Genomic DNA, 22,138 nt, shown 5'->3' on the forward strand with positions numbered 1-22,138 from the left:
GAAATGGCCACATTCTTCATTAAATGAACAAATTACAAATAGGTGCTATAAATACAAAAAAAATCATTTTATTAAGGTGCTGCCATACTTTTCAAGGTGATAGGCCCTTGAGTTCCAGCAATTGAATTTTCCTTCAAGTAATTAATTATTAAAACATTAGATATGAAGGAAATACAAATGAATGCCATAAGTATTAATAAAAATATTGCAACGTTGGTTAAGGTGTTAGGCTTTTGATTAATCCATCCTCAGTTCAAGTCACATCACCTACAGGTAATGTGAAATTTTTGACATCAACCGTTAGATCATGATTCGCACAACTCTTAAAGCATTCTGAACTCCCGCTTTCGTCTCTTGCGCGAAACAACGATGTACATCGCGAAAAAAGCGTGAAAGATACGGACCCGAACCCGGGTAAGATGCTTTAGGTACCGAAGCAATATTGTATACATTTATACACGCCCCTTCGGTGTCACACCCGTACGCTGGACCCTTCCTTCGTCACCATCCCATCGCTATTTATTCCGGCCGAACTCCCTTCTTTCCGGAATTGTTTATTTGGTTGGATCGGCTCCGCTGATCTCGGGCGGCGGGCGGCGCGGAGGCGATGGATTTCTTGGGAGGGAGCCTGGAGCTGAGGGAGAGGCAGAGGCTGGAAGGCCACACCGATCGAGTCTGGAGCCTGGCATGGAATCCGGCGGCCGGAGTCCGTGGGATTCCGGCGATGCTGGCCTCTTGCAGCGGCGACAAGACCGTCAGGATCTGGCAGGAGGGTCCCTCTGGTTCTTGGGATTGCTTGGTTTGATTCCTCCTCTGATTTCTCTTCTTCTTTGATTTGTTATACACACACACACACACACACACACACACACACACACATATATATATGTAGTCTCTCCAAGTCCTTTCCTTGAGAGGAGAAAAGAGAGTTTCTTTTTTTTATCTATATATAATATTCTTTGATCGAGCTTTTAGTAATTAAGCTTTGAAAAAGCCTCTTTATTTTGAGGAGAATTAAAACGAAGAAAATTTTTGTCAATGTTTTTGAGTGAGAAAACCTGTTCGTAGAAATTTTTATCATGTTTCTAAGAATATGTGGGTATCCCATAAATTTCATCTAAAGGAAAAATAATTATAGCTAAGTCGCTGCAATTTACTGGAAGTTAGCTGGGAGTGTTCTAATGCCATTGAGATTGATAACGAGATTGACAGAGTAAAGAGTTGTGTTTTCCACATGTTGAGCATTTGAAATGGAGAAGATATCCAGTAAGAGAAAATTGGGGTTGGAAAAGGTGCCAAATGTGCGAAAGTCTTTTGTTTACATGCTAGCTGCCAAAACCCAAGGAGACCTGTTGGTATAAAAACGAAGGCTTTTCATTCTTATAGTACCGGTTGTCATATATCAATGCTTAGTATGAAATTGGATGTAAAATGTTGAATTGTACCAAGCAGTGTAATTTTCCAAGAAATAAAGCAGCTTTAGCATTATATTTAAGAAATTTGTTCAGATGGCTAAATTATCTATCAAGTTCAGGTAATAAGGAAACTCATTTAAGGTGCAAAAACAAGTGTGGTGCTATATTGCATCATATAAAAATATTTATGAGGGATTGTGTTGCAAAGTTTTTGAGGTGTTCAGGGTGCTGCACTTGTAGAACTGCTATCTTTTCCCTCACATCCATAGTTTTGAAGAAAAAATTGCAAATATTCTAGATCATCAAATAGAAAATAATGAATTTCAAGCATTTAAGGTAACTACTACAAAACGGTGAGAACCAGACTCCATCTGGGCTATTGGTGAGACAGCATTAACTTGAAAATGCAAACTTAAATTATTGCAACCATTGTTGCACGTGTCAGTTGATTCTGGTTGGCACAGACCATGTTGGGCCAAGACTGGCACCCTATACAGATCAACACACCTATTTAACTCTTTTTTTAATGTTTTAATCTAAAAGGATTTCAAATCCCCCTATTTTTTGTTTTTGCATGGTGAGGAACATGCTTCGGCATGGCATGGCATGGCCTCTTCAGACAAGTGATTGGCATGCCCACTAGCACTAACACTAAAATAATGCCGGCAACAAATTTTTGCTATTTCTGACTGCCTCTTTGTTCCAGAAGCAAACAAATTTTCATGTAATAATGTCTGATTTCTGTACAAAAATCATATTTTAGATTTCTTTTTTTTTTTTTAAAACTGTAATGTGATTCCAGATGCATGAGAGGATGATTGCCTTCAGGAGAATTTATCTTGGTTTTTTGATGTTCAAGATGTTCCAGTAACCTTACTATAATGTCCGGGCCCAATACTTTTGAGGCCCAGTTAGGGGTGTTGGGCCAGATTTTTTTAGTGGGCCGTACTGGACCCATGGGTGGCAGCTGGGGAGGGCTGCCACCTCATGCTGAGGGTGAGTTGATAGGGCCCCAGCTGGCTGGCAGAGGGAAGGCTAGCTCTTAGGGGCCCTTGATCATGCAAAATAGGAGCCCACCACCTCTCAGCCTTGCTGGCAGGCTAAGCCCGGCTCGCCTGAGACAAGGGGGCAGCTGGAGGCTCCCGGAGCAAGGGGGAGGAGTGGGGGACCTCTCTACGGGGGTCTCATTTCCTAAGCACGGCCATTTAAACCCTCAGCTTACTGAACTCAAAATTTCTGCACCCTCTCATCCTCTAAGCCCCTCTGGAACACTATTCCAGAGAAGCCGGACCTCTTGGAGCGGAAGGTGGAGACTCAGAAGCCCCAGGAGAGAGAGAGAGGGATTTTGGGAAGGTACTGCTCGGCACAGCCAACCCGAAACCAGGTAAGATCCAGTTTACTTAAGAAAGTGGTTTTAAACTATGAAAGGGGGGAGTCCCCGGAACCTCTGTGGAGTGTTCTCCCCTCTGTTTCAACAGTGAAACAGAGAGGAGAAGACTCCGGCACGGAGGAGGGGACAGTGGCACAGAAGGAAGAGGACTCAGGAGTTGGAAGAAGGGTGAATGGCCGATGGATACCACCCTGGGCTAGACCCACGCTCACAGGCAGGCCATGGGCCGGCCTGAGTACGGTTCCGGCCCGGCCTAGGCCCAATAACCGACCTGGACCGAGCCCAGTTAGGCCCAGTAACCGAGCTGGGCGAGCCCAACTGAGCTCGGCCCAGGCCCAGTGCCATCCGGGCCGAGCCCAACAAGACTCGGCCTATGGGCGTCTAGGGCACCGCAGCCCTGGCCGTGGTTGCCCTAGGCTATCCGGCGCGGCCACAGGACCGCCAGCCCCGGCCGAGCCACCAACTCCTCCCCGGCGAAGAGGTGGTGGCGCCACCGTGAAAGAAAAGCCAGAGAAAGAAGAAAAGAAAGAAAGAAAAATAAAATAAAATAAAAAGTAAAAGCTCACCGGACCCTTGAGGCTTCATCCTCTCCGGGTGTAGTCTGGATCTTGACCTCATCTCCTTCCCCTCTCCGACATCACTTCGGAGAAGAGGAAGGGTCGGCCTTCCGCTGATACTGCTCCGAGGTGGGAACCCGACTCGGCCGGAGGGTCGGGAAAGTCCCACACCGGTCGCCGACAAGAGGAAAGGGAGAAGACGACTAGGGTTCCGGTGGAGAAGAAGGAGAGGGAGAGATCGGAAGGAAGAAGAGGCCGTGGAAGAGAAAGAGGGGAGCGAGAGATGAAGAGGCGAAGCCTCTGGAAGGTCGGAGAAAGACCCCCTTAACGGGTTAGATCCGAATCCGAATTCGCAACCCGTTAAGCCCCCAAAAAAAGAGAGAAAAAGAAAAAGAGAAAAGGAAAAAAAAAGGAAAAAGGAAAAAGGAAAAGGAAAAGAAAAAGAAAAAGAAAAAGAAAAATAAAAAGAAAAAAAAGAAAAAAAAAAGAAAATGGATTTAGCCAAATTTGACTAAACCCGAGCCCAATCAGATTGGGCTAAGTCTGGACGAGCCCAAACTGTAGAATTGAACCAAATCTAGCCCAATTTGAACTGGGTCCGAACACAATTAGGCTGGGTTAGTCCCAGCAGACCCAACTAAGACCCAATTCAAGCCCAATTCAACTGACCAGAGGCCTAATCGGTCACAGGCTGACCCTGGCACAGGCCCAAATGGACCACATTGACCCTAAACCCAAAATTTAACTTGGGATTAAACTTATTGACCAAATTAGAAGGCTCCAACGTGGGTAACTTGGACTTGGGCCAAATCCTTGGAGGGGATCCAAACAAGTAAACACATAATTTAAACTGAGAAATTATGTATTAGACAAACGAAGAATAATGTGATCCCTATGATGTGGTGCAAGGTGATTAAGGATCCGTCACCTAGACTGGTCAAATGTGGGAAAGCGAATTTTGTAAGTAACTTGTCTTAATCTTATTATGGATCATGAATACACTTTCTTACCTAAATTATAAGTGTAAGTAACCCGTCTTAATCTTATTGTAGATCATGCATCATAAGTTATGAAAAAGAATGAGTGTTATTCATGTAATTTAAATTGCGTAAAATGAAAGCAATCTATTCTAATCATCATGGATCATGTATACAAGTGGTATGTTTTAGTCATAGAATTTATGGTTATGCATACATCATGCTTATACAGATTTTAAGATATTATGCATATAAGATGATTGGGATTTCGTTACCATAATTGCACTTAATATAGTAATTATGGTATAAGTATAAAATAAGATGATGAATTGCCTCTAGCTAAGTATACCACTTGCAAGAAGTACTATGTATGAACTCTTAAATGCTACGGGCTGAAAGTAACTGAGCTCGCCCCGCCAGTGGCCGTACAATAACTGAGCTCGCCCCGCCAGTGGCCGATAATGACTCCGCCGTAGCATCGGAGGGTGTAAACCACGGCATGCCGGTGTACGGCCTTACAGTGTATATTTACATGAAGATTTTTGATAACATACATAACATGATTATTGATTCAGTATGAATATTTTATCACGATGAATTGTTAAGTAAGGTGCATGTTAACTTCTCAAACCCTGCATGAACATGTTTAGTACTATACTAGATTCGGTAAGATTATGCAGGATTACTTACTGAGCCGTGTAGCTCATACCATTCTATTGGTATTTTCTTTCAGATCCTCACCACTGATAACAGTTAGAGATGTTCCTATTTTGTATCAGGGCTTCTCTCTTTTGGGGTAAAGCAAATATACTTTTGTATACATAAACTGTATAGAAGCTCTGTGTTTTGTACCACTCAGTGTGTTGTAATAGAACTACTTTAATATATGAAAGTTCGAATGGTTTGACTACCCTATTTACCCATGTATGAGGCTTCGTGCTATTTACCCTATTTTCCAGTCACGGATCCGAGTACGGGGCGTGACACTTACTGTTGCCTGAAATAATTTTAAGTTACAATCAAAAGCTTAAACTTGGATCATGAAGTAAAGGAAAATTATAAGATTGCATGATGAATAAATTTCCATTTAACAATTAAAATGAGCCCACCCCCTGCAATCCTGGTCCCCAGCTCCTTCCTATCATTTAATGGAAAAAGTGGTTCATACATCTTGTGGTCATGCGCAGTTTTCCTTCATCAGTCTTGTTGTAATTAGTTTAGTCGACATGGCATCCCCATTTTATGCATACTTGGACGTGACTATCTATTTCTTAAATTCATGAAATCCAAGAATGCTCGTGATGAACATTCTTAAACAATTCCCCCCCAACTATGTTTTTAACAATTTGTGGCTCTCCACTTGCCAGCAGGTATATGTTTTGGCTGCATATAATATTTGAGTTTGCAATAATTAGATTTGGAAAATTCTTCTAATGCAGGCTGTTTTGGAAGATACTCATACTCGCACAGTCAGATCTTGTGCTTGGTCTCCTAGTGGAAAGTTATTGGCAACAACAAGTTTTGATGCTACTACTGCTGTATGGGAACATGTTGGTGGCGACTTCGAATGTGTTGCTACACTGGAAGTATAAGTCTCATGAGCATGTTTTGTGGTTAAAGCTTTCAAAGTGGTTTTTGCTATTTTTTTGCAATATTAGTTGTTTTTCATATGTTATTTAAATTGGTTCATGATAATAAACATGTATGCATCTGTTATGTATATAGGGTCATGAAAACGAAGTCAAGAGTGTCTCATGGAATACTTCTGGTTCCTTGCTAGCTACATGTGGTCGAGATAAGACTGTTTGGATATGGGAAATGCAACCTGGTAATGAGTTTGAGTGTGTATCAGTGTTGCAAGGTCATACCCAGGATGTCAAGATGGTGCAGTGGCATCCAGTTTTGGATGTTTTGGTTTCTGTCGGCTATGACAATTCAGTGAAGGTATAGCATTGTAGAAATAACGTATTATCTTTTTCAGAAAAAAAAGGAACTGTTTTCAACTTCTAGTTGTTTCTTTATGGCCTGGATGAAGTTAGTAATATGCAGTGTTGTACCAGATATGGGCAGAGGATGGTGACGGTGATGATTGGCATTGTGTGCAAACACTAAATGAAGCTAGCAGGTGTTTAACTTGCCATGTTTTTCTTTTCCTGTCAGTGAAGTCAATTCTTGTTGTTGTATCTGCTAAAGATGGATGACGGTTTTGCAAGTTTTAACTTATCCCACCTGTATTTTTTTTGCTATCATATATTTGCGATAACTAATGTTCCACAACCTTCCTACTTAAAAAGCTGCCTCATAACCCTTTCTTGTAATTCTTTAATCCTGGAGTTGAGCCCTTAGGCTTATATGCTTACTAATTTAGATATTCTGTTTTAATATTTGGTAGTGATAAACATGCTATGCAAAAATTTTTAAGGAAATAAGTAGCACTCCAGTTTTCACAAAGAAAGAAAAGTAAAGAAAACACGCTCTGCTGTGCCAGTATTGGGCACCGTACCGGTTGCCCAGCGGCACGAGTCGGTATGAGCCTGTGCCGTGCCGGGTCGTACCGACATAGTAGAGGAGGTAGGGGAGAGAGCGAATGGGAGAGAAGAAAAGAGTGAGAAGGGGGAGAGAGGGAGGGAGAGAGAAGGAGGCCGGCAGAGAGTGGCGGAGGGCCGGTGGAGGCCGACGCCGGGGCAGGAGGTGAAGGCCGCGGCCGGACCCCTGTTTCACCGGTGCCCGGGCAGGGGGCGGAGGCCATGGTCGGGTCCCTGTTTCGTTCGAAATAGGGGTCCGAGTCGTCCGACCGCTAAAAAATATGACAATTTTTAAGTGAAGCCGATAAATTATTTGCCAGCTTCACTTAAATTTTGTTAAATTTTAAAAAAATATTTATAAAAAATTAAGTGAAATCGGCAATGGGTTTGCCAACTTCAACTTAAAATCTGTAAAAATAAAAGGAGCCCCATCCGGGCCTCTGTTTCGAACAAAACAGGAGACCGGACGCGGAGCCCCGCCTCCGCGTGTTCGAAACAGGGGTCTGGAGGCGGAGCCCCGCCTCCACGTCTCTCTGGCCTTCGCCTCCTCCGTGCGGAGGCTCCCCAACCTCCACCGGCCAGCCCCGGGCCGACCTCTCTTCCTTCCTCTCCCTCTACGTCCCTCCTCTGCTCTCTCTTTTCCTCTTTTTCCTTCTCCCCCTCTAGCGATGGCGTCTCAGTTTGGTTGTTGGAACCGTCCCGGTTCGCTGTCGGTATGGCTCGGGACGCCCCGAACTAGGTGGTTTGAGATGGTTTCGCCGACCATGAAAGGGAAGAAGTAAGCACAATATCACCTAGTTGATCACAAATTCAGGATATGTGAACAACTTAGAAGGCATGTTGTCAAACATGCTAGCGCAATAGTAGTTCCTGTGCTACACAATATTGACGCTAAAGGTTCTGATGAGCGAAGCAAGAAAACATGTCCCCAATATAATCTTCGATTTTGTTAATGTTTCACAGTAGGAAGAAAATTTAATACAAATCCAAAGAATCACAAGCCAATGAGCAGACAACGAGTTGGCTTGATGGAATCCAGCCAAGTGCTGGCAGGCTTCAACAAAGTCTACCTACCACTTATTCTTGTTATTCTATCACAGAAAATCTAATAAGTAATCTATTCTTCTCTCTTGTTCTCTTTCATTAGTCTCTCTTTTTTTCCCAAAGTTTTGCAAATTTACCCAGGAGCTAAGAGCTTTATGAGTTTAATGCTCCACATAAGCAGATGCATGTCATTGAGGCAGTTCATTTTGATGCAGTTGCGATCTTTGTATTTCTTCCATTCAATTAAATATTTATGGTTTAAGTGCTATATATAAGGTAAATAATAAGGTTTCTGAGTCATGAACATTAACAAAAAAATTAAGATAATATACTTGAATTTTTAAAAGAATATAACATGTTGGTTAATGTAATATTTTACCAAAAGTTACCACCGATTCATCTAATTTGCCCCTTTTGACTTGGAATTTCTATTGGCATATATTATGCTTATGTAGGATGTGATATATAATGAGTCACAAAATATTTACCATTACATTGATTTGCATATTTGGATTATGGTGAATTACATGTCCATGTTGTTCAATGAAAACTTATAACTCTTCTTTTCTGTGTATAGAAAATAATCCTTGTAACAGCATTTTAAGATTGTGTGAGATATTGACTTGTTTATGTTTTGTGCTTCTCAGTGGTCATACGTCCACAGTCTGGGCAGTGTCTTTCAGCTCTAATGGAGATAGAATGGTTACCTGCAGGTATATACTCATGTTTGTTGAAACTAGTATATTCATAAGAAAAGATCAATAAAATAATTTATTAATTTTGTAGTGATGATCTGACATTAAAGATATGGGACGCTAGTAGCAGCCCATCTGAGACAAGTGACAATAGCTGTGGATCTTGGTGAGATACATCTTTATCTGACTCCTCAATCATTTTGCATGGTATATGTAATTTTTCTTTGAGGTGTGCAAGTTTCTGAGACATTTTACTGAGAGATTGTTAACACCAATTTTGTTTACATATTATAGTGGCATTCAAGTATTTGCCACCAAGACTTGTCATAACTTAGAGAATGTACTGTATTATCTATCAAGCTTTGTCCCAAATATGAGTTATAGAGAGTCTTGTGTAAAAATATTTCAGTTATTTTTTATCAATAGGGATAACCTTCATTAAAACAAGGGTATACAAATGCGAAGGCTTGCTAGGTTGGTCTAGCGACCAAGAAGAAGAATTTTTCTTGTTCCATCCATTTCTAAAAGATGCGTAGACAATATGATAATTGGGTGTTGACTCTTTGAACTGCTAGTCTTTTTTTCTTAAATTATTTTTTACCAAGCTTTCTCTCAATATTCTACATGGTAATTCTGTGACACCAACACTGTGGTGCCAAATGAGAAGCTTAAATGAAATTTAGAGTCTTATTTTATGCCCTAGCTGCTTTTAGTTATGTTGAAAGCAATCTATCATTGTTAAGACTACTTATAATGCGCGTGCAAGTGCACGTGGTTACTTTCAGAGATTTTAGATATGGAATAAATTTTAAAAAGATTTTAGCATGGATTATAATCATTAGACGCTAATATATATTGCTTATGAAATTGTTTAATATTTTTATGATATATTATGTTCCTATGCTTTTAAGATTTTTGTGGTATATTATGTTCATAATCTAGATATGTTTGAGTTTTGGTATAACCAAATCTTGAATTTTGGTATAACCAAATTTTGAATTTTGTTGATCATTAGGTTCTTATTATGCGTAGGATCATGGAGAATTGGAAATTCCAACTTAAGGATAGTTTTATCTGACTCCTCCATAGAGTCCAGCAATGTTAAGAACCTTTTTGTAATAGTTTAGCGTGGTTTAAACTTCAAACCTCCTAGTGAAAAATCTATCAAAGTTATTATGGGAATGGAAAAGAGATCCGATTAGCGATTGGCTCCACTAAGTGATGATTTATAGATCATTCCATTTATAAAAGACGAAAAAAAAGCTTTGAAGTGACACATCAGTCTTGTCAATTCGATTGAATTGGGTTTAGTAATTCAGGTTTGTTCAAGATATATACAATCATGAAATGAGATATATATAAATCATTTAACATTTATTGGGACTATAAATAAATTTTATTAGCTTACTTTTTTACGAAGTTTGCGAGTCAGAAATTTATAAGTTATCGTTCAATCATGGAGTTATGAATATTTTTTGGAATAATCAACACAAACTGAAGTCCATAAGCCCTATTGATTTTATATGAAATTTGTAATGCAAAATTATTTATAAGTAATTTGCTGTTCAAATGACATATGAATAAATTTTCTCACTCATGAAAAACTCCCCTCTGCTTTTTCCCTCTTCTCTTTTGCCACACTCCTGAGTATGAATCTACATCTTCCCTCCCATTCAGACACCACGCTCCTGTATAATCATCATTTAATATAAAAAGATTAATAGAGTTGGTCATTACTTGGACAAGAATGACTGTCTTTTTCCTATTCATGAAGAAATAAGAAAGAGAAGGTCTTTTTCTCCTTCTATAAGAAAGGTCCTTTTCTCCTTCTATAAGAAAAGGGGACTGTTTTTCAATTGAGTTGGGAAGGACTAATGCATCAAAATCTTTTGTTATATGCAAGAAGGTTAACCAATAACTTTGAAGGTAAACCAATAAAGTATTCGCTTTGTGAAGCCAAACGAGACGTGTTCTGGGTACTTTAAAACTGTAAACTACTATATTAGGTTTTATTTGAAGATTGAGACATTGAAGTCATCGGCAATGTACAAAATTAGAAAATATTTGTGAAGATGAAATGTTTGTTTTTCTCCTTTTTTATTTTTAAAAAAAAGAAAAAGTCACTGAATCAGCCATGTCTAATTTTGAAGACTAAACACATGAATTAACTATATGAGAACACTCTTTGGACACAGGCATCTATCAAGAGATTCCCATTTCTAGATGGGTCTATGCCTTCTCATATTTTATAGTGCAAGCGTTGTTAAGAAAGATAGTCATTCTGTCTACTTCTAAACCTTATAGCATCTTTTTAGTATGCTAAGTAGCATCGGACTACTTAGTAGTGTTCAACCATGAACAGTTACACACTTTGTGTTTATTGGTATGTCAACCAAGACCAGCTAAGCTAAAGTAGGGCATTAATCAATGTTACCCTTATGTTAAAATATGTCATTCTAGGAATCCCATGTAGCTCAAACAAATACTTATCATGTATCAACAGCCATATAGACCCAGTTAGACAATTCATAATTACTATGACGTGCATAGAAAAAAAGTGGGTAAGAAATTATATAGTTGGAAAAGGTCATTGATGTACATTGATCTCCCTTGAAATGTGGGGGTCCATCTCACACTGGTATGTGTAAAATAGCGAGTGAATATGAAATGAACTATGGGATGGAGATCGTGAGGTGTTTAATGCTTACTGGATGCCACAACTGTTTATGGATGAGGCTAGGATGCCCTCAAATATTGTTGAGTTTTAGCTGATGACAATAACTAAAGTTAGTGGTGATATTTGTGAGAAAAGGCACTTAAGAAAATGTATATTGGACTTGCTATTTAATAGGGACATTAAGACTTCTGAGTAATTGGTGACGAAATCCAAACTTGTGTGGTCGTATTTAGGAGATATGACACTCGTTTTTTAAGAGTCTTAGCTAGTGAAAAAAAAATAAAGTTGACAAAGATATTCTGGGAGAAAAACATTTAATAGAAAAAGCCATATAAGAGTTTTGATTTCATAGGGATATTCAAGCATTTGTATTAATCATCGACAAAACCGAAATTTAAACTAATGAACGGTTTGTTTTCTATTTGATGTCAATGGGATGATCTGATTGGAAGCCAAACCTACTTCGATTAAGATAATTCTGGGATAGGGGCATTGCGTAGGTTTAATGAGGGTTTTGAAGAATAATTTTCAAAACATTATAGGAGGCATTTGGTATGGGGTGATCACCCCAAGATCAAGAGAAATGTGGATGGAGGTGACGAGATCACAGCGTTTGGTTGCGCCATGGTGATCTACTCGGCAGCAATCCCAAATCATTTTCACTCCTCAAATCACCGTCCAACCCGGTGATGAGAAATCTGTCCTTGAGGACAGGTATCAAGATCACCCCAGAGCATTGATCTTGGGATAGAATTTGGGAACAAAAATACCATTCAACCCAATGAAAAAAAGATATATCAATGTACCATTAATATATTATATCAATATTATATATTATATTATATATCGATATTACGTATATAGTATTTATGATATGTTATATTATAATTTATTATTAATCATATTATCATCATATTATTGTTCAATTATATTTTTAAACTATAATCGAAATATATTATTGTATTGTATATTTATACTGTGAAATTATTTAATATATTACTTTTATTTACCTTATTTAATCAAAATAAATTTTAGTATTAAAATGATAAGTATTATAATTATTAATTCTATAATAAAAATAATATATTTTTAAAGGATTAATAAATATATTTAATGGAATATAATAATAATTAATATGTTAATAAATATATTATAATATATTTTTATATGATTAATAAGTATTTTTTTTATGAAATATATTAAGGATAGTTTTAATATTATAGGCCAGTGATATTGGATTCCCATGTAATACCAAATAGATTACTTACGGATGCTCGGGGATCTTGAGTCACTGGAACATAGCAATCTGGTGATCTTAGATTATCGGGATCAGATTACCCTAGGATAGAGATCATTAGTGATCTAAGATCACCTCATTGATCCTATTTGGTTCACCAAATGCCACCTAAGGATATTTTGGGATAGGGGTGTCATGAGAATGAGAAAGTTTGCACATCATCATACGCAAACTTATATAATTTTTAGGATTAATAATTGCAAGTCCAAAGAAGCTGAATGGGCCCATTGAATTATTGAGGTCTAATTGGTTGTGGAAAATGAAATGGAAGGATAGGTATCATTATTCCTTGATGTTCCTATGAAATGGTTCTTAAGGTGACTGCACACCCCCCCCCCCCCCCCCAAAAAAAAAAGAAAAAAAAAAACCGCACACTCACTCACATGAAGGTAATCATTTTATTCCTTGAAATCTCATTCCATATTGACTAGAATCAAACAATTCGACAAAAAAAGGTAACATTGTTTGGCAGGGTAACTCAGTATTCCCCCTTTTACTTGGACTTAATCTATAACCTAATGGGAGAAAAAAGTAACAACCATTCAAATTTGGCTACTTACTAGATTGATCCAAATATTGTAAAACAGGAATTGGAGGTGAAAATATGTGGTTTTGAAGGTGACATTTTTTGCAACGTGTTTAAACCAAGTTCATATGATTACTTGCATAATCACATAATGCAGGTTCAGAAAAATCATCAAAAGCAAAAACTTCATAATTTTGGCAAAGTGCAGGAATGGATTCAGAAATACTAGGGAATATGAGAGGTTAAGAGGAGATTATTTAAAGAACATTGCAACAACATGAAGAAATTATTTCAGAATAATTTATGTAATATTCATATCAAGTTGTGAGTTCTTAATGCAAGTTGACAAATTTTGCGTTTTATAGTGAATATTGGGAAACTCAGGGGAGCACCAACGAGGAAAATTTGCGAATAAATCCAAGAAAATTGGCTTTAGGACTTGTATGGTGGAGATACATGCACATTAATATCATCATGTCAGTTGGATGGTTTTTGCAGGCTAAAAAGAACTTTCAATCTCTTTCCCAAATGGACATTTATTGGAAATCACTGGTTTCAGTTTTGTTTTACCTGTTTTTACAAGTCAGTGTCCTTTTAGCATCATCACATAATTGTTTTTCAACATGTTGAGCAGTTGGAGATTGTTGTTGGAGATTTTGATTTGAAGTTATATGAGGTAATGGTGCTCTAATATCGAAGAAAACTTTTTAAAACCCTCTTAGAAAGCTTTCATGAATATTAGGTATCTTGGAGGAGGTAATCAAAGCTGTCTTATGTCTTTGCCGCCTAACTGACAGCCATCTAAACATATATGCACATACATGTAGAGGGTACTAGTATTGGGTGCTGAGGAGGTCGAAGATTCAACTCTACTTGTGCAAATTCATGGATGGACCTTGCAGATCGAGGATTCAGAATGTTGATCTTGAACTATAATATTTAGAATGCCTGAAAGTTTAAAAATATTTATTTATATGTTGGTGGTCTCTTGCCTATATTTGAAGTAAAATGAAAATGGGCAAGACTAATTAAAGTTGCTATGCTGCAATGCATGGTTAGACCAAATTTATGGAATCCAAACTACTGAGTCTTGACCATGATCTAGATATCCTAAAACACATAAAGAACAAAATTCAATTAATTTTGATGCTTCTAAATTACCAAAAAAAAATCATGAATTGTATCATGCTACTGAAATTGTCCATGTTGTGACCACTTTGGTACATAGGCAAGAAATCTTTGAAGCATCAATTTTTAAATATCTTGGCCTTTTATTATTGTAGATTATATTTAATGATGTTGATTTTCAGTTTTCATGTTCCATCATTGGTCTCAGATAGACTAACCCCACCCTCCTTTTCTCTATCTATCTATGTTGTCCCACCACACAGACACACAGCTATTGCAGTCATATAGGTGCTGTTTGTTTCCATAGTAAACCAGAGTAAAGTCCACCTTTGAGCTTTATTCAGGTTAATTCAGCCAAAAACTTTTTGGGCACCTGAATGAAGCCCCAATAATGAGGGGTACTTCTGGGATTTGAGAAGAACCAAAAAGCACCTTCTTCATACTATTTGGTTTTACTAACTAGGTTAAAATTATTTGACTAGAAGGTGTCAAATAGTTTTACTTGGTTAACAAGGAATTAGTTTTACTTGGTGAACAAGGAATAAGGGCCCTTTTGAGTAAAGTTACTTAAATAACCCGTTAAAATTATTTGGGAAACACAGACTGTAGTTTTTTTCTTTATATTATATTGCATATGCATTTGATTTGTGTTTTCCTACATATATGATTAAAGATCTGTCATATCTCTCCAATCATTACTGGGAACCCTGGCTTCACGTGTATGTAAAATAATGCTAAACACTAGCTTGGTTGGATTTATCCAAGCATGTGTCCAAGCTAACACACTTTGCAGTCCATGGTGTGAGGTTTGCCCCTCAAGAACTGGAGAGACATGGAATTCATCGAGGACTTATACTATTATTAAACATTAGATTTATCATTATTTTAGTTTGAAGATTCCATACCAGCTGCAGGATTAGCGTCAACATTCCTTTCTTTCTGTTAATCACATCAAAAAGGCTACCGGAATTCATCATCCCATCCCACCATGTTTTCTTGTATTAAAGATCAGGAGCAAGTATAGTTTTTCTTTGTTCAAGGAATGAAATCTGCTTCCTTTTTGATTGGTAGGCTGCAGTCTAAATGCAATCACTTGGTTTACTGCAGTCCTGTATTTTCTTCTGACCTATCTCAGAAGATGTTCAGGTGTTGAATGCCCTAACTCTAGCATATGCGCCTGAGGAATTACTCTCATTAACATGATGGCAGACATGTATTTTAAATATTCTAAACTGTCATTCAGGCCCAATCTATTTGCTATTACATATTTTATCTGTGATCATCTTTTGTTGTCTGATAAGAATGTTGTTCTGTTCTTTCAGGAGACTTCTCTGTACCATGTCTGGCTATCATGATCGAGCCATATTTTCAGTTAATTGGTCAAGGTATATGCTTCAACATCTTGTGTGTTCCTCTTTTTAACTTTTTTAATGCATGATCTAAGTTGGACAGATTCAATAGTGTTATTCTTGTTCATCTAACTGTTTTAACTTCATACAATTGCACAAAAAGTGTTGCTTGCATGTGGAAATACAAAATCAAATATAAAATTTAATTTTGTGGTCTGTGTTGTTTTAGCCAAAAATAGTGTGAAGCCTGATTGGTACCACCCCTCTCCCTCCCCCACTTCCTCACCCCAACCCCTCTTTTTCTATCTGCCTCATAAGTTAGTACTTTCATAACATGGCCAGGTGTAAATTCTATTGTGAAATTGCCTAAATGTCAAGGCAACAGTTGAGAATAAGGTATACAGGTCCAAGCTGCTGCTCCTTTTTAGTCAAAGGACTGCATTCCCATGACAATTTACTTGCATTATTTTTAAAGATATAAACTTTCTGTGCTCATCATGAGGATTTGCTTGTACTAATGTATACACTTTCTATACTCACTAGACAGCCTAAACAGTGTAGCACATATCAATCTTTTATGCAATAGAGAACAAATTGTAGTTAGGAGATATTAATGCTGGATAAGTTGTTCAAGTGACTTGTGAGATTGCAAATATAGTTATGAAATGAAGATTAGTCAATTTATGATAGCACATCATTTGCGAATTTTGAAACATGATTTTCACTTTGTTCCATTTGTGCATGACAGGGAGGGTGTAATCGCTAGTGGAGCAGCCGATGATGCTATTCGTCTTTTTGTTGAGAGTAAAGACAATTCGGTATTTGGCCATGTTCCTGATGTTCTTTTTACTCATAGGACTGGTTTAGTGTGTCAATTATCTACTATTTTATAGAGTGCTTAGGAGCCTCATCGTGAAATTCTGAGCAAGTTACTAAAGATTAATCTGTCTGTCTGATTCATTTTCCTTCCCTTCTCGTGCTCTTAATTAGTCTCATCAATAATTTAATTATATGCTTACCTACTGATGCCTTCATTTCCCACTAGCATATACTGTCTAAATGCTTTTGTACAAGGTTTATCATTGCTCTGATTACTTTGCTAATATTACTTTTTGAAGGTCATATCTTTTTCCAACACCAATTATTCTTTTATTTTGTTTTCTTTTGTTCTTGTATCCAGGCAATCTTAGGTCACCCTCTAACCCTCTCCTAATCTTTTGAATCCATTAGCAAGCTCTTCTGTTTAACATGGTGTCTTGGATTTTACTGCATGTTCTCACCCTCTCCTTGATGACCTTGACCTGGACTAAAGAGTGGTCATTGAGACTTGTATCTTGGGCCAATGGCATCCATGGCACCTAGGAGTGCTTGTTAAGCATCTCCTAGATTTGAGAGTGCTTATGATAGCTTGTAGAGCCTTGACTGTTTTGGGTGGAAACTTAGTGTATAGCTTGGGATCCAGGATGAAAAGCCACACAGCATAATTTCTCAATATAAAGTGGAGATTCTATTATTCTTTTATATTATTCTTCCAAATTGCACCGATAAAATTTTCTGTCCTGCTTATTGCTTTTGTTATATTTCCCTGACAACTATAAATATTTTCTTGTCTTATCCGCACTCCACAGTGGAAGTGTTGAAGATGCAGTCTGAGTTCTCTGACAGGTTATGTTATTATGCCTCAGGTTGATGTACCATCCTACAAATTATTGCTTAGGAAAGACAAGGCCCATGACATGGATGTAAACTCAGTACAATGGAATCCCAAGGTGAACTACTCTTCCTTTAAGATTGTCCTTTTAATGATATATAGTGATCTTACTGTTTTCCTGTGCTGTTCTCAAAGCTCTCAGCTTCCGTTTTTTTGAGTTGATTGGAAGCTCTATATGTTCTTGTATATTTCAATCTGCAGGAACCTAAAGTGCTGGCCTCAGCTAGTGATGATGGGACAATAAAGATATGGGAACTATTGGAAGTACCCCTATGATAATTTGCTGTATGCAGGCTTATGTCTGATTTCTTTCATTTAATTTATGGGTCTGCAGAGTAGGAGCTGAAATGTCAAGGACATGATAGTCTCATAATGCTCTTGTGAGACTACCGGCATAGCCATTTTATTCATAGTTGTCTTCTTAAATTACTTCTTTGTGACCACCCTCAATCTCGCTTTAAAAGAAAATGTATATACTAACTTGGTGAGATGATAAAAACTTGCTTCAGTGCGCGCACATTGGAGAGAGAGAGAGAGAGAGAGAGAAATCATTGCCAAATATATACTTTTGGAATGGGTAATATCATTTCATACTGCCCATGTTTGGGATTGCTGTCAGTAGTAGAACTTTTGCTATCAGTAATAGAGCTTTTGCTAGTATAGCTTTTAATAAAAAGTTATTTGCTATTTGATCACTATATTTATAAAATGTTGTGGAAAACATCTTTTAATAACCAAATTGAGAAAGTGTTTTTAGTATGACCAAATGGCAATAGAAGACATTGGATTAATATAATATAGTATAGTATAGTATAGACTAGCATGTGCACATTTATGTGTATGCATGAGAGAGAGAGAGAGAGAAAGAGAGAGAGAGAGAGAGAAGGGAAAAGAAATCACAGCGAAACATGTGCTTTTGGAATTTGTAATATTATTCCATACTTTGGTCTATTTGAAATAGTTGACAGTTTTTGCTAGTAGAGTTTTTTAAAACTAGCAGTTTGTTATTTGGTTGCTATTTTCTGAAGTGCTATAGAATTTTAATATTTTTTTATAATCAGATTAAAAAGTGCTCTTAGTATGATAAAATGGCAATAGAAGGTATTGCATTAGTATAGTATAAAATAGTATTATTACATATTAAATATTATTATATAGTATAATATAATATTATACTTAATATAATATAATATTTCGTTATAAAGTAATGTAGCTATTATTATTACTATATATTGATATATTATTATAGTATAATATTATTATAATATATGAATGTGATATTATTATTTTAGTGTAATATTATAATAGTATTATAATATAATATTATTTTCATATTGATATATTATAATGTATTATTAATCTATAATTTATGTATCTTATTTTAATCTAAATATTATAATAAATAATATAATTATCTTTTAAATGGAGATTACCAAGTAATAAAGAATGTTATTATTAAAAACAGAAAATTTTGATTCTAATAACAACATAAAACATTAAAAGCAAGATTCTTAGTTACTCATATAAAATATGAAGTCCAAAGCACAATATGTGTGTTACAAGCACAATTTGATGAAGAAAGATGTCAATTAGTCAAGAAGAGTTATGATCAAGTAGAATATCCATCTTATGGTTACTCATTGTTTTGTTTTGTTGAGTATAAGAGTTCTTTCTATTGTTCATCAATAATATCTAAAGGAAGAAAAGATCCTCCTCATCATCATAATGTTACTCAAAATCTTTATTGGATGATTCATAATGAAGTTGAGTAGCTATGAAAGTGAGCACAATTTGAACTTGTTTATGTTAAAAAAAGTTGGTATTGTACTTAATATTCTTTATCTACTTTTGTAAAATCTAAATGTCTTTTTAATGGTTACTTTTTAGTGGTAAATGTGCATGATTAAAGACTTCATGCATATCTCTTAGTTGGCTTCCACGTGAAAAATCTAGTAGATGATATCTCTTCCCTTTGTATAATCCCATACACTGCATCCAACAAGTAACATTTACCTACACAAATATATATAAATTAGTATTTTACACTTAGACGTTAAAGTTAAAATGTAAATTGTTATAATAATATATTTTATTAAAATGTATGTCTCTAGATGGATGTGGAAATTTAAGCTATTTTCTATGTATAATCACGAGAAAATGCATGTATCATGAGCAATACCCTTCCATCAATCCACACAAAAGTGATGCATTTCAAATCATAATAAGCCATACATTTCGCATAGGAATATCTTTTTAGCCAATATATGGTATTTGTTTGGACGGAGAAATCTTTATCAACACATGGTACCATCAAATGCTCCAATATAATTTTTAAAATAAAGCTACCAACGACTGCCGTTATGGATTTTACTTGGAATATTTTTAAACTTCTTGTCAATTAGACTAATAATATCTTTGGATATTTTTAAGAGAACATTTAAGATACGAGTAACATGCTTATAAACTGTTTATCCTGAATGTTGATTTTTTTTATATCATCCTATTTCCAAACCCATATCTGAGAAATATGAAAAACATGACCACCAAATCCTTAATAGCAAAGCTTCTAGAAGCTTTCATACCATATTTGTCTTTCAATTCATTGCACAAATTAACAAGCATATCTTTCTATTCTAATTTGTTGTTGATATCTATGAATTACCTTAGAATCTAACACAAACCTATATCTAGTCTGAGAGATCCTACAAGGTTCCTTGTCAATATGATTTGTATAATAATCAATAGTCATACCAGCAGTTGTAGTCACTAATGCATAAAAATCACCATCATCAACAATCTCTATTTTTTTTGTAAAAAGTGTAACCTGGCCCCTAATGGGACCAATAAATTATAAGGATGCTGGGTCTGAATATGCTCAGGATATCTTTTAAACTTGAAGCATGCGCAGATTACATTGCAGAGTATTATACAACGCCGATGGTTGTTGTCAAGAGATATATGGCTATTAAACAAAATGGCCTTATGTGCTATATATGGTGCGCCACTCTTGATAGTTATTTATCTCTTAATAGCAGCCATTGAGCACTATATAGTACTTTACGGTGCAATCCACGTGCCAAAGAGGATCCTAGGCCTTAAACTTGTCACCTAAAGAAAATATATATAACATCAGCACCAAAAACTAATGATAGGGCAGCAATGTCCATGATTAGATTTCGCTATGCGGCTATGTACCTAACATTCTTGTGAAGATTGGAGACATCAAATTTGAGAAGCAAACCCTATCTAAACGAAGATAATAAATCTCCATTCACTTAGATAATTAATTAAGTTTTAATGCATATAAACCCTAGATCTAAAACAATCTTTCACACACCAAATGACCTATTCTCGGTTCTATAACACCCTAGATTTAAAACAAATCACCCAAAGACTGCAAAGAGAGGGCCACAGTGTCACAGATTCATCTATAACCATACAATACAGTAGAAGAGAACCGAAAAGATGGAAGAACCTTTGAGATCCTACTTCTTTCTTTGGCTCATCCCCCTTCTTGCTATCAAGACGGTGGCAAGGACTCCCTTCTCCTAGCATTAGTGTTTCTGCCTGCCTTATAAAGGGACACAGGTGTTATTACAATATTGCTCATGGGTATTTTGGTCATTGTGATTTTTTTGCTAAATGGAGCTACTTCTAAATATTTTTTTACAGAAAAAACTTGAAAGCTTTTCTTATTTTTTTTATCGAACATCACTATACCGCCTAAAATTGCTTTTCATTCTTCAAAAAGCATTTTCTAGTCTTCTAAAAGCATTCCCAAATATGCCTTCATCGTTGAATATAACATAAAATGTGTGTTAACAAATAGTGGAACTAGATAGGGTATTTGCCTGCAATGGCTATCGATGATCGCCAAAATCTAGGCTTGTGGTTGAAGTGTCACTATTAGTTGATAGAATTTGGTGGAAAGTTGGCGATCTTGTTCTTCATGTTGAATCAAGATGGCTTGCCCTCCTTTCTGAACGTCTCGGGACGCCAATTTCTTCCAACCATCCTTCTTTGAAAGCATGGAACCCGAAGACACGGCAAGCTGAATGTTTTTTGCAAAGCTGAGGCTTGATGTATAATGACTGAAACAACTGTCAAGATTAGAAAGTTCGTTAACAGTACAAAGATTTTGTTAATAATTGCCATGATCAGGTAAGAATTTTCAAGCTTTATATATATTTTGAGTGCAAATAACTCATCATCAAGCCATGTTAATTAACATTCCATTGGTTTGATCTCATGATGACAGAAAAGAAAATAAAGAAGAATGGACATAATATGGAGGAACTCTGAGACTTTCCATTCAACAGCAAATCTCTGCTTTTGACCAAAGCTAAACGGGGGCTGATGCTACTCCCCTGGGGACAAACGAGCTACTGAAGCCGGGTCAATTCTATGCAGCGAGGGAACCCAGGGGAGGACAAACGCCCCCAAACCGCGTTTTGGAAACGGGTTAGAGGGGATTTTATCCCCGCTTTATCCCGGTTAACTTCAAAGGCTTCAGGTGTTGGCTGGAATAACTTTACCTCGAACTTTTGGTTAACTCCCTGGACAAAACTAGGCGGAGTTTTAGGGATTAAGTGGAGCGTTTAACCCGCATTAATTCTGCATCCAAACACTTAAGCAGGATAATCACAATTATTGCATAGAATAGCCCAATCATAACCCCATTTTTACCATAGCAGCAAACAAAGTTCCCAACTGCTGATGTAAATTAAAACACGGGGGATAAAGTTCGATTATCCCCGTTATGCCCATCCTGCTTCCGAACGGGCGCCTAGAATACCAGTAAAGTTCCCATTGTATCTTGGTACGGAATTTTGCCTCCCCTACGTTTT

The 22,138-nt window shown here is 36.8% G+C and overlaps 1 protein-coding gene across 1 annotated transcript; it reads left to right on the forward strand.

Moving 5' to 3' along the window:
- Positions 1-466: 466 nt before the first annotated feature.
- On the forward strand, positions 467-17,991 carry LOC103718010 (protein CIA1-like). Its single transcript, XM_039116586.3, has 10 exons — positions 467-799; positions 5,779-5,925; positions 6,065-6,283; positions 6,400-6,464; positions 8,556-8,621; positions 8,695-8,769; positions 15,554-15,616; positions 16,329-16,398; positions 17,266-17,349; positions 17,493-17,991. The coding sequence occupies exons 1-10, from the start codon at positions 608-610 to the stop codon at positions 17,565-17,567; spliced, it is 1,056 nt and encodes a 351-aa protein (XP_038972514.3). The 5' UTR covers positions 467-607; the 3' UTR covers positions 17,568-17,991.
- The last annotated feature ends 4,147 nt before the right edge of the window (positions 17,992-22,138 follow it).

The sequence above is a fragment of the Phoenix dactylifera genome, chromosome 12 (assembly GCF_051530095.1).
Source record: "Phoenix dactylifera cultivar Ajwa chromosome 12, Ajwa_hap1_PhDact_Kaust_v1.1, whole genome shotgun sequence".
In the NCBI taxonomy this organism is placed as follows: Eukaryota; Viridiplantae; Streptophyta; class Magnoliopsida; order Arecales; family Arecaceae; genus Phoenix; species Phoenix dactylifera.